The sequence below is a fragment of the Chiloscyllium plagiosum genome, unplaced genomic scaffold (assembly GCF_037043375.1).
Source record: "Chiloscyllium plagiosum isolate Xiang-an unplaced genomic scaffold, Cpla_swu_hap1 HiC_scaffold_31, whole genome shotgun sequence".
NCBI lineage: Eukaryota > Metazoa > Chordata > Chondrichthyes > Orectolobiformes > Hemiscylliidae > Chiloscyllium > Chiloscyllium plagiosum.
In genome coordinates, this window is record NW_028270169.1 from 84,678,465 (window position 1) to 84,692,728 (window position 14,264).

The window sequence follows — 14,264 nt, forward strand, 5'->3', positions numbered from 1 at the left end:
TCTACAATTCATTATCTTTTCTGCACATTTATTGTGTCACATTTGACCTCGCTTTCGTTTTCCTTTAAGATATTGATAGAAAGTTTACTTTGCAGCCTTTGTGCTTCTTGTTAGTTTTCGTTCCTGTTCTCATTTTGATTTTCATATCAGTTTCGTGGTTCTAAATTGCTGGGTACTATGTTTCCCTGATTATCCGCTTTAACAAAATATTTGGCATTTTTCTGAGCCAGACCCAGCGATCAAATGTGATCATCACACTCTTCTGTTCACCATCATAGAGTCACTTTTGTTGTGGAATTTTCAACTTGAAGGTGTAGATGGATATTTTTCACCTTAAAGTGTTTCTATAACTGATAAACATCGTCTACCTTCCTTTAAATTTTTTTTTCACATAGATTTCCAGCTCACTGAGGATGACTTGCCCCAAATAATGTAATGGCTTGCCTGACTCAGATGTATCGCCGGAAATTCATAACAAATCCTCTTGTTTTCAGACATCATATAAGCATTAATATATCACTATCACGGCTATAAAAATCTCCTTCACAACAAGATATTCAGTTAGCTCTTCTGATCACACAACACCAATTCAAAACAGCCTGATATTTAGCTCGATGTTCAACTTTCTGCGAAAATATCTCATACATGCTCATGAAATCCACTTTTCACAACGGTTACTTGTTTAACACTGTTCAGATGCAACTTGAGTTTGTCCATTTTTTCTGCAGTTCATACAACATTGGATATATGATTTCCTGTTTTATAACACGCCCAACATTTGTATTGCAGTTTTCATTTGAAGTATAATTCCCATCAAAAGTTGATTTTCCTTGCCATTTCCAACCTCCACTTTACCAGATACAGTATATTCTGAGCAATGAGGGCCCTGGATATATTAATGGCAGATTCAGACGAGATCTTTCACGAGACCTATTTCAATATTGAGATCATTCATTCCTCTCACCATTTGGACATTTCTACTCGTCATGGTAGTGGAGTAAAAAAGGCAGTGAGCTTTTAACAATGTTGTGTATTCCTCCAGACAGCAGAGACTGATCTAACCCGGATGGGACCCTCATAGCAGGTTGGCAAAGTATGTATGCCACTGTTCAGGACTCAGTGAGATCACATCTGACGCAGTGCGTACGAATGTAGTCTCCTTAATGCAGAAAGTACACTGTCAATTTGGAAGAAGCTCAGTGATGGGTCCGCGAAAGATGACTGCAATAAGGATGTCAGCTTATAAGCAACGCGTTGTCAGGTTGATGCAATATCCATTGTCCTTTACAGGAATGAAAGATGATCTTTCATTGAAATAGCAGAGAGAAAGGAGGGTCAGCAACAGAAGCCATTAACACTGCAAATGGAGTAATCCATTCTGCTTCTCCAGCCTGTTACACAGACCTTTCGCCCTGTTGCACCTGAAAAGGACGAGACAATTCAGTCCCTGTAGCTTGATATACAGAAACAAGAGGAGGCCAATCAGCCCATGAAGCCGTGATTTCAGGACCCAAAGTTGGCTATGTAGCATTGGTATTCAGTTGCACAGCAAGAAGATCAGCCTATTTAGGCTCCTCATGTCTGCAGCACAGGAACTGGAAGAGGGCACAAAGTGACTGGAGATTGGTATACTGGAATAAAAGAAGGTTTGACAACCCATCGAGCCCGTTGCACAGAAATTGAAGAAGGATAAAAATACATTGAGATATTCTTGTAGGAAAGCAGGTGTTAATTCAGTTCACTTGTCTGATGTAGTGGAACGGGTGAAGACAAGGCACTTTTTCAATCCCATTTCCGCGATGCAGGAGTAGACCATTCAACATCTCGAGCGTTTATCAAAGAAAAGGAGGAGGTGTTTTCGCCCCTCAAACTATTTTACAATAACAGGACGATTCCATGATCCCTCAAACGCCTTACACAGTAATAAGAGGGGGTCAAGCAGACCTTGAGCCTCTTACGAACAGCAGCAGAACAACAGCTGGATGATCAAGCCATTTAGTCTCTAATAGTCTCGGTTCAGAATATTACCATTCAGTGGTTCATGCCCCTTACATGAGAATCGGAGCAGATATTTTAAAGCCTTGTGCTTGTTACACATGAATTGAAAGTGAACGTAGTGATTATAGAAGGAGAAGGACTTGGAATGATCATCTGCACTGGGAAATAAAAATAGCAAGCAAACTATTAGGGTGCATTTTCAAGGAACTAATAACAGGAGATTTGCATGGTCAAATCAAAATTAATCAGAGTATGCATGGTTTTATGAAGAATAAATTGTATTTGAATTATTTGTTCAATCTCGTGACAGAAGTAAGAAACAAGTTTGACAATGGGGATCCTGGAGATTTAATATATCTGGATATCCAGAAGAAATTGCAGAAGGAGAAAAGACTAATCTGTCAAATAAGAGCACCTGGTATGCCAAGTAACTTAATATCTTGGATGGAGATTTGGTCCAAAACAAAATGAAAAAAAGAATAGATCGGCCGTTTTCTAGTTGGCAACTTTTGGGAGTCATACAGCTCGCTCCTCAGGCACCAACAATTTGCAATCTACATTGTTACCTAGTTACAGGTTTGTAAAATAATGGAGACAAATTTTCAGATGACACGAACACAGTTAGACATGTAAGTTTCAATGAAGGTGGATGAAGTTTCCAAATGAATATGTGTAGCTTGGGCGAATTGAGCCAAAATTTGACAGAAGAATTTGATCGTGAATAATTATCAGTTGTGTCTACTTAATGAGAGAAATAGACAGACAACATATGATCGAAATGGTGAGAAACGTGAGCGTGCTGAGGTACAGAGGAATCTGTGCGACCTTATTTGACGAGTGTGATCTCTGTGCATATCACAGTTTGACAGCATGAAACCAGGGCTATCATGCAGTGATCAGTGCTGAGTCTTCAACTATTTACAATCGAGACCAATGATTTGGAGGAGTGGAACAAAGGTACTCTAATTCAGGTTGGTGATGACAAAAAGATAAACAGCAAATTTAATTAACAGGAGGAGGGGGAGAGATTGCAAATGCTTATAAACAGATGTAGTCATTGAATAATTGTTTGGCAGATGGGATATAACGGGATACATAAGATGTTATGTATTGTTTTCAGGACGAAAGGAACGTAGTAAGTTACTGAAATGGAGAGTGATGGCAGGACGTAATGACACAGTGAGTACTGGAGGGTTTGCTCTGACTCGTTGAGACATCAGAACTGTTCTTCCATCTCCATCGTTGGCTTAGTTAGGTACTTAGGCTCACAGCGCCAGGGAACCAGGTTCAATTCCAACACCAAGCAACTGGCACTGCGGAGTTTTCACATTATCCCTGTGTCTGTGATGGCTTCCTCCATGTGTTCCAATGTCCTGCCACAACGCAAATATGTGCAGGTTAGGTTGGCCATTCTGAACCCGAGCATCATCCCAGGTTTTTCTCTGTCCCCTTGGCCTGACCGAATGGATCATCTTGCTTCCCACCTATCCACTCCAGCCTTCACATCGACCAATTACTTCCCTCCTGCATCCACCTGACATCATTCATCTATCTTTCCCTGGGTGCCACTCCGCCCTCTATATATTTTGTAGCCCCTTCCCGTTCACCATTGTTGATGATAGTTTCTCACCTGAAACATCGTACCCACTGCTGCTTTACCTGCTGTGTTTTTGTCTACCAGTTCCACACTTGATAGACTCATGCCAAATCGCCCATCGTGTCGAAGGGGTGTTAAGGCTGGATGTGTTAGCCATGAGAAAATGTCGGACTACGAGGATAAAATCGGGGATTCTGGGTGGAAAGCTGTTTCGAGGATTAGTGTGGACTCGATGGGCGAACGGTCTGCTTCCACACTGTCGGGATTCTATGATAATCTCTCTTATGGCGTGCTAACTAATGGTCCAAGTCGCTCCATTACTCACAGAACACAAGGGATGTTTTGTTGTGGTTGGTTGGGTGAGGTGGAGGGCAGGGTGTGTTGAGCCTTTTACCAAAGGGGAAGCCTTTATTCAAGATTGTCCAATAAATCCTGCACTGCATGTTCATGTGTCAGATTTACTGAAACTTTGACAGTTTCCTCTTGACTCGGTGTGGATACGGCAGATTTCTCTCTCCCACCCAATTCACACACTCCAACACAGATCCTCACGCTGTTTTCAGAGTTTCCCCTTTCTGAAGCCTCGTCTCCATTGGTTGTTCATGTTTCAGACCCAGATGCTGTAATGAAGTCCCCGTATTCCGTTCAGACTTGGTCATCGAATCCCCTTGTCTCCCTGAATGGCTGAGGCAAATCACAGCACAACCTCCAGCAAACCGTCAACAGCGCCTCCACTACTTTTTTCAATAAGGAGTCAGTCAGAAGCCCCTCAGATACATGTTAAATGTCTGGTCTTTTGAGCAATTCACAAGGGACCACCTCGTGTTGTTGACCACCCATCCAGCTGAGAGGAACAAGCACATGTGTTCAGTTGTTCGGCATAGACCAAGTTCAAAGGCGTGAGTGAAAGCGACAGAAAACCCATATAAATGGAACATGACATAGGAAAAAACGTGAAAGTGAACAAGAACGTCGGCCACATATTTTTTCCTAAATTGTTTTTGATCTTCAAAAGGATGGAACCTGAAAATCGAGGGAAACCAATAGCAAAGGCTCTGATAAGATTCAGTAGGGCTGATTATTGTCTTAAAAGTGGATAATTAAGCAAAGGGGAACAAGCTGCAGAAATGTTGAAGATTTAGAAGGAATGTGATTAGTTGGAGTAGTGAAGGTTTGAAGGTCTCATACACACGATTGAGAACATGCTGTAAAGCTAATGCAGCATCAGCTAATGTGGTTCGTTATATGATATTCTCAATCCATCTCACAGAACCAATCTAGACACCGTAAATCCAGATGAGAAACACTGTACAGCCCAGGTTCACGCACTGATCAGTACAACATCAATCTCTACAGAATGGAACACTATGCAGGATTCACTATTGAATTGATTTATAAACTCGGAGCAGATAGCTGTTCAGCGCGTGGAGCAGTGCAGGGAACCTTATTGAAGTGATCTGTAAACCTGGAACAGTTTTTATTCGAACATAAATCGATGTGCAGAAAACCCCAGTGCATTGCTCGGTGACACTGTGTTAGATTCATGATGGATGTGACAGGATGTGCAGTTAACATCCATTTACAGTTCTATAAATCCATTGTGCCATGACAGGGGTTGCTGGGGTGTGAAACTCACTGTCAGAGAGAGAGAGATGACGGTGGAAAGAGTTTCAATATCAACAAATGGGAGGGGCTTGAGAAAATAATAGGGAAGTAGAGACTGAGGTAAAGTTTCATGATAGGACGTGTTCGCAGCTTTCAGGATGCTGAAATTAAGACAGTTGGATTGCATTTTGCAACATGGGCCAGTGTTTCAAGGAATGGCAGGTAATTGGGATCTTAATGTGTGTTCGGATGATGGAGATTTTTCTGCAGATTTGTAACTGGGGTCAAATGGTAGATAAGTGGCAATTACACCACGATAGCAGGTGCACGATGGTCGTGGTGGATGGGCTAGTACAGAGGAAGACCATTGTCTTCCCAGACAAGTCCACGCCAGCAGACACCCTGAGCGTGGTCTGCGCTCACTACCCAGATCAGTGTAGCAACTGTGGTTTGTCAAAATCTCCAACAATACAGGACAAGCGTGAATAACCTTCCCGACTCAGCCAGGATAAATGCCAGCGTATTGCCTCTGCTCTCTCACATTCACTGTAAATCTGTCTTATCACCTGACCCGAACAAGCCACATGTCCCATCGGTCTCAGGACTTCATCCAGCGCCTGTCCCCGTCGACTAAGTTTATAGCTTAATCTGAAATATAGCATTTTTGTCAGTACAGCGTTCTACTAATGTGTTAGTCCATATTCTGTTATTTTCCTTTAAATTCTCAAGAATAAGGATCATTGACAGCACTGCGTCTAGCAAATGATCTGACAACAACTGACCCTACTGGAGTATTGCTAAACTCAGAATATAAGAACATAAGAACACGAGAACAAGAAACAGGAGGCGGACGTCTGTCTCTTCAAGCCTGATCCTCAATGTAATGAGATCATGGGTAATCTTTTCGTGTCCTCAGCTCCACTTTTCCACCCTCTCACAATATTTCTTAATTCCTTGATTCATTATAAATTTATCTGTGTTAGTTTGAAAAGTATTCAATGAGGACGCCTCAACTATTTCACTTGGCAGTGAATTTCTCAGCTTCACAACACTTTGAGTGAATACCTTCCTCCTCCATTTGGTGCTCACCCTGCTACTCTTAAAAGTTAGGCTATCCACTCTTGTTCTAGTTTCATCCGCCTGTGGAAATATCCACCCTGCTTCTGTCTTATCCATTCGTTTATTAACGTATTTTTTTTAATATTTCTATGAGATCCGCTTCCTTCTGCTGAATTCCGATGAATATAATCACTGACTACTCAGTCTCCCCTCATCAGCTGAACCTCTCAATTCCGAAATCAACCCAGTTAATCTCATCTGCACATCCTCCACTGCCAATACATTATTTCACAAAGTGACGGGATAAACGCTAAACACAATACTCCACAGTGGTCTGGCCAGCTACTTATACAGCTGCAACTTGCACTAAATCCCTTTAGTAATGAAGTACAAAAGTCCATTTGCCTATTTTAGTTACATGCTGCACCAACAGACTAAAATTCTGTGACTCGGGCACAAGGACATCCAGGTCCCTTGCACAGGAGCACACATTGACAAGCAGCAACAAAGCACTGGACTCTACTCTACTACGCAAGAACAGTGTAGACCTGGTTGCCTAACAGTGAAGAGATAAATACAGTGAAGAGGAACTTGCTTAAATTCATATTGAAAAATGTTACTAATGGAATTTAGAAGGGATCAGTCTGAGATCTTCAACAATTTATAATCGAGATTAACGACTTGGACAAAGGCGCTGAGTGGCTTGGTGCTCGGTTTCCTAGGACAACAAGGTAGTCATGCAATTAGACGTCAACTGGATACAGAATGTTTGCAATGGGATTTAGACAGAGGAGGATCATGAGCAAACTTCTTGTAAAAGAATAATAGCAATGTGGGTTGTGTGTAGGCTTTGCTTTCAGAAAGGCAAAAACAAAAGTAAATTATGCACCTGGAGAAAGATTGCACTATTCAATGATACGGAGGGATTTGTGCATCCAGTACATAAATGACACCCAGTTAGTCTGAAGATGCATAAAGTGATTCGGAAAGGGAATGGAGTTATACCACTTCATGCAAAGGGTATCTTCTATGATATTAAGGATGTTTTTCTGCCTCTGTACATGGCATTGCTGAGACTCAATCTGATGCATTGTGTGAAGTAATCAAGCACTGAAACGAAAAACGTATCAGCGGCATGATTAATCGGTTTGCTGGTGATATCAAAATAGATGGTGTAGTGGATAGAGATGAAGGTCGCCTCAACATAAAACGGGACCATCATCAGATGGGCCAATGAGCCGAGGAGTGGCAGAATGAGATTAATTTTGATAAATGTGAGCTTTGGATATTTGAGAAGATGAATTGGAGCAGGACCCACACATATAATCGTGCTACTCTTGGAATTGTTGCCGCAAAAAGAACCCTACGTGTGCAATTGCATTGTTCCATGAAAGTGGGGTCGCAGATACAGAGGCTGGTGAAGAACACGTTTGGTCTTGTTGCCGTCAGAGCATTCAACATAATAATTAGGATGTCATGATGCGGCTGTGCAGGTCATTTGTGAGGCCACGTTCAGACGACTGTGTACAATTTGGGATGATCTGCTAAAGGAACAATGTTGTTAAACTTGAGATGGTGCAGAAAATATTTACAAGGGTGTTGCTATGATTGGAGGATTTGAGATAAATGTGGATCCTGAATAAGCTGTGGCTGTTTTTCCTGGAACATTGGAGGTGCTGGAGTGTCATCATTGAGGTGCACACAATCATGACGGACATGGATAAGGTGAATAGCCATGGCCTTATTCCCAAGGAACACGAGTCCAAAATTCGAGCACATAGATTGAAGCTGAAAGGGGAAAGATTTTAAAGGGACCTTCTGGGCAAATTTCTTATGCAAAAGATGTTGCCTCTACTGAATGCGCTGCCATGCAAGTGGCGGCGTTTGGTACAATTAGACATTTAAAAGCCTTCTGAATGTGTACAGTAACAGGAAGGATTGAGTTATATGGGCCAAATGCAGGCATATGGGGTAACATCCGTTTAGGATATCTGGTCAGCGTGGACAAGTTGGACAAAAATGGTCTATTTACATACGATTTGACATCTCCAATTTGATAAGAAGGATGAGGAGAGATGCTAAAATGCAATTTCGAGTCGGAATTTTTGTCACGGGAAGTCTGTGATGCCTCTATGTTTACATTCATTCACAGCTCAGTTAGTTAGACATTTGACATAGAAACGAATTAAAGATAATGGGATTCAGACGGAAAAGTGATTCGGAGTACTCTACCAGATCAGCTATGATCTTAATGCCTGGTGCGGAACTCAATGTATCTAATGCGTCATCCCTGCTCCTCAGTCCTATGTTCCATTCAGCCCTTCAAAACTGGTAGACACGAGCAGTTGGATGCTACTTATATGTGTGACCCGATGCACAGAAACAGATGAGACCTATCACTTCCTGAAGACTGTTGCACACGTTTTGGATAGATTAGAAAAGGCAATTAGAGAACCACGCTGCTAAAAAAAGAGGTCCCTCATCTCTCTTTACAAATTGTAGTTTACTTGATGGTTATACTATTCACCCAGGTTAACTGTGAATAAAGCCCCCATGCCTCAGGAAATGATGAGTCACAGAATCCTCTGCTTTCCCGATTGCAGCATTCAAAAACTGAACGAGCATGTAAATACTATCCACTAACCTTCCAATAGCAGAATGTGAGAACATCAGAAAGAGCAACAGTGCATTCAGCCCCCACAAGCTTGCCGTGCCCTTCAATAACATCATGGCTGATTGGTCTAGGTCTCAAATCCTCTTTAATGCCCAATTATTCATCACCCTCAACTCTCTGATAGGTCAAAAGCCACGTAGCTCTTACGTAAATACTTTTAGTAATCTAACTCTTCTCACTCTTGGAAGCGAGAATTCCTGACATTCAATAATCTGAGGTTGAAGAAAACATTTCCTGTTCCCACACCAGCACCTATTGCCGTGAACAAAACAGCTACAAATCAGGGTAAAGAATGCCTTGCCACGTTCCAACGCAGTATTTATCTGAGGATCGTATCAAGGATACCGAACAATTAATGGGAATCAGTGTAAATGTCCCATTGGTTGAAGTGATTGAAGTACAAAAGAAGATGGTTGTGTTCAGGAGGCATCAATCCTCTCAGTCTCAGGACATCTCAGCAGGTTTTCCTCAAGGTAGCTTCCTCGGCAAAAACATCTTCAGCTGCTTCTTCAATGTCTTTCCCCCATCATAACATCAGAAGTGTGCGCGTTCACTGAACATCACACACAAAATTCTCAGAACAAATGGTTACTCTACAGCTCCTGAAGTACTCTATGTCCACGTACAGCAAACCTGGGACAATATTCACGCTTGTGCTGTTCAAGATTACGTAACATCCGTGCAAACGTAATAAAAGACATGGCACATGTTCAAAGTTAAAAAAAATGATTTCATTCAGCAACTCACATTGGTTTCACAGGAACATGAGAGATTCATTCAGCCCATTGAAACTTCTGGACAAGAAGAGGAAAAAGCCAATTCAGTCGCTCCAGGCTACTAAACACGATCAAAAGGGGTGTAGTATTGTGGACAAGACCAGAACCCCTCAAAATTGTTTTCAAACGTACACTCGACCTTACCGTTTTCTAATTTTAACGACAGATGTAAAATGTCTGAGCCAGATGAAATACGAATGGTCAAACTGCTTGATATGTAGCAAAACGTGATTATTTTAATACATTAGATAAATTAAAATCAATGACAGGGGAATCGAGGATTACCTAATTGTATTAGAAAACTTAACAAATAATTGATGCAGTAACTATTAGTAATTATTTCTTCCAATAAAATTACATCCTATAAAGAAACATCTTGGCAATAAGGAAAATTCAGACACAAATTCTCACAAGCAGTTCTCCAATCCAGGAGGAAAATAATATCCATAGAAAATTCAGAGATAGTAGCATCCAGGAGACATTCAATGAAGCTTACAACTCTGTTGAAAACCCAATCGCCTCTGATGCTAATGAGAAACCAAATGTCAGGAAGCCTAATCTATGAGAGCTGGCCACACTATTCAAGCTGCTTTAAAACAATCTCAAGGCCTCTCAATTTGTTTATTCAAGTGGCCTTAATTAGCCAATTTGGTAGTTCACATTCAATCCCTTTCTTAAAAGAAACAAGTGTAAACCAACCTCCTAAAACGACAGCATCCTCACATGAGGCAGGGTATCAAGTTGTTAATTAGGCACAAGGATTAGCCCATTCAGACCCTCGACTTACTTGCACAGGGACAGAATATTTCAACATGACAAAGAAATTGAGCACATTATGCAAAGATAGACTGCTCCACGTTGTTCCTCGTGCTTCTATTGCGCATGGTACACATGTGCTACTTTAGCAGTGTTTTCGAACAGTCAGGAAGGAAGCCAAACGTCTTGTGCAAAGTCTGAATTACGCAGATTCCATCTCCGAGAAGGCAGGCTGGTCTTCTCTATGGAGGTCAGACCACTGTGAGATGAGATTCTCTACCGTGTGTAAACAGGCTCTTCGGCCCAACAAGTCCAACTCGGCCGATCCGAAAAGTGATCCACCCAAACCCATTCCCCGACCTTATATTTAACCCTGACTTACCCTCCGAACACTGTTGGTAATTAAAGAATGCATGACTGTTTCAGAAGGGAAATATTGCAGTTGATCTCAGGGATCGTCAACAACGTGCAGAGTCGCACAGCGATTGCACATTAACTTTAAGTATTCATTCAGAGGTGTACCTCTCTCTCAATCGTCCTGGGATGCCGCAGAGGCATACAGAGAATGAGGAAAGCTCTATTAGACTGCTGAATAGACTCTGTAGCTTGAAATAACGCTTATCTTCAAAATAATTATCTTGTCTGGTGCATATGGTCTGCATATCCTTGGTCTGCCTGTACTGCTCGCAAACAAATATTTCTATTGTATATCGTTACACGTGACAATAAATCAAATATACCAGTCCTGGTTAAGTACCGAATTTCTCCTCTTGTCAATGTCCCTTTTGCAAATAACTGATCACCACCAACTGTTGAGCTTCACCTATTCTTCTCTCACAGCGCTACAAATTATACATTCAGTTTCTTCATTATCTCTTTATGGTAACACCATATGGTTTTGTGGTATTCCTTACAAAGCAGATCAAATCTGTACACAGTAATTCAAATACTCTCTCAGCAAGGCTCGTGTCCTTTCTTACATATTTGAATCAGCTTACAATGAAGGATATTATACCGTTTCGTATCCCCATTATTGATTCCCCTCGGTGTAATATTGTTGGTGACTCATGATAAAGGACATTGGTTGTGCGTTTGGAAAACAAGATTTACAAACCTTGCTACATTTAATCAGTCCAAAAAGAGATCATGCTAGTTGTTCCTTATATCGAAATCATTTATCTGCCTTGACAATTGCTATGCTCCAACCACGAATACATGTGATACATGAGCAGGACAGAAGGGAATTATTTATGCTCTCTGCGTTGCCATCATGCAATCCAAGTATTATATTACTCTTTACACGTGGACATTTGCATAACTGTCAACAAAAATGTAAAATTAATCTGCATATTCAAATACACCGCTCCCACTTGTTCCTAATTATGAATTCCTCAACTAACACAGACTCCATAGACTTCTCAAAGAAGGTGTCTTCGTCCTGGAGCTCGGCTGACTCTGCCATGTCATATCACGATTCCACAAATGTCTCGTTATCACATTTCTGATAAAAGGTTTCTCTTTTTTTCCCTCAGCACTGACATATTGTTGTCACATTTTTTTTGTTTACCCTCCCAATACTGTTTTAAATATGCAGGGTTACCTTAGCTCATTACCAGTTTTCAGAATCCTAAGAATTTTGAAGTATTTTCAATAATTCTTTCTTATAGTTACAACGTTGAAAATAGCATTATACATGTAAATAAATTGGAAACGTTTCCAGTAAGATGGGTCAAGCGCTGACAGGTCTGACGAGGCTAGTTTGGGATTATTGTTGGCAAAGACGTATTGGACCAAAGGGACTGTTTCCATGCTCTTTTCACTCCATAAATCTTTCACTAGCTCCATTGCCACCTCCACGAATACTTTGGGTTGGATTTCTTCTGATTCAGCAAATTACCAACCTTCACACAGTTAGTTAACCAATTAATATTTCATTACGAATTCTTATCACCCATAGTTTCTCATTTGCAGTAGACATTTCATTCTGCCCTGCAGTATTTCTGGAAGATTTTCTGTATGTTCCTCCCTGGAAGCAGAACTAAACTACTCCCGTCTGCAGTTTGCAAAGATGGCCTGTCATTGAGTGAATACATCGGAGGACTGAAGTTGGAATATGTTGGACGAGGCACCCATTCCCGTTCTGAATGTTCTCGAATCAAAACAATTCAATTCATCTGTTTCTTCATGATCATTAAATACACAATCCTCTGCCTCGTGTGTCTTTGCAGGCTATCCGGAAAGAGCTGACACAAACTGTGATCACTTAATCTTAGAATCAAACTAGCTTCACATTTTGCACGTGGAAACAGTCCAGTTGGAGACAAGAATAAGTTTTTGATCAATATATTTGTAACTGGAAGAGTGGTCCGAAGGTAACTGCAACTGGAAAGGTGGATATGATGGTTTATTTAGAAATAGCACTCAGATAGAACTGAAGACTGGGGAAATTATGGAGGTGGCAATCGACAGGTTTGGTGACAGAGGAAATATTGATGAACAAATTAAGTGGGAGATAACTGAGCCAATCATGTTTATGTGCACGTTTGTTCCTCCTCAGATGTTTGTAAATAATGAAGGTTATGAAAGTCGTGGAACAGGAATGGAGTTTGAGATAGGAAGCAATTACAATATTTTGTATCTTTGCCAAATATTGACAACAATAGTCACAACAATCAAAATGGTTTGCAGACTAAATGAATGGGCACAGATATGCTTACCCGGAACACCAACAAGAGCGAGGATTGGATAATAACCCGCCTGAATAATCATCAATACACATTCTATCCGTTTTTCGAACCATTTCCCATCGACAGAAATATAATAAAGAGCCGAAAATAAACTCCTGTCCATTGTTGGAACATTCAAATCTGATGTTCTCAGATTCTGATTCATTGTTCTCTCATTTCCATTAAGATTTCTCAGATTCTCATCCATTAATGTAAGATCCCAGTCTATGATTCTAAGATTCCGATCACAACTTCTCTCTTGAACTGCCTTTCCCTATCATTGACGCTGCCGCAGATACAATGTGATGACACACTGAAGGAAGACCCTTATGAATAGAACAAGGAAACTCTCCAGTGACATGATTAGTATCCACAGAGACTGACATCAATCATAGCCACTGAGAAAACATTTCCAGTCAACGCCTTTCACAACAACAACTTTAAAATCGCCTGCTATTGGTCTTGTTACCCATCTCTAAATGCTCTAACAATGTTAGAAATAATGGAGAAAGGTGGTGTTTTTACTTCACAGGTTCATTAATTTTCTTGCTTTATGCACCCACAAAATTGCATGCACCAAACGTCCAAAGAGCCAATAGAGAGGTGTACTTCACTGAAGCACCTTTAACCATAACAACTGCCAAACTAACAAAAACTTTCTCTGCGCACAATTTCCCATAACACAAACAGGAAATGCGTATTTCTTCAAACTTTTCTCTAGCTGCTCTGGCAATGCAACATTTTGTCTTTAAAGCGACACACTTCAATAATTTTTTTTCTGAAACTGCAAACATCTTATTGCACAGATTATACACCCTTTCGTTTTCAGATTTTTTGGCCTGAACCAAAAAATAAATGTCACATCTACGATTGTTTTGATTCTTGGTATTGAAAGATCAGAAACAGGATCGATAAGACAACCTGAAGAAAAATGAATGAATAGTGGACAATGGCTGCTGAGACTGGAGAAGAATAAAGTGACATATCCTAGAGAAATAAAAGAAACATTTGGAAGAAGTAATGTCGAGTGACATTGAAAACATGATAGAATAACTTGAAATGGAATTGACAAC

The 14,264-nt window shown here is 40.8% G+C and overlaps 1 protein-coding gene across 1 annotated transcript in view; it reads right to left on the reverse strand.

Moving 5' to 3' along the window:
* Positions 1-13,315, reverse strand: part of LOC148142112 (putative G protein-coupled receptor 139) — a 28,047-nt gene extending 14,732 nt beyond the window's left edge. Inside the window, exon 1 of the mRNA XM_087977046.1 lies at positions 13,183-13,315. Coding sequence (XP_087833172.1) covers positions 13,183-13,315 — 133 coding nt within the window. The remainder of the gene's footprint in view (positions 1-13,182) is intronic.
* Between the last annotated feature and the right edge of the window lie 949 nt (positions 13,316-14,264).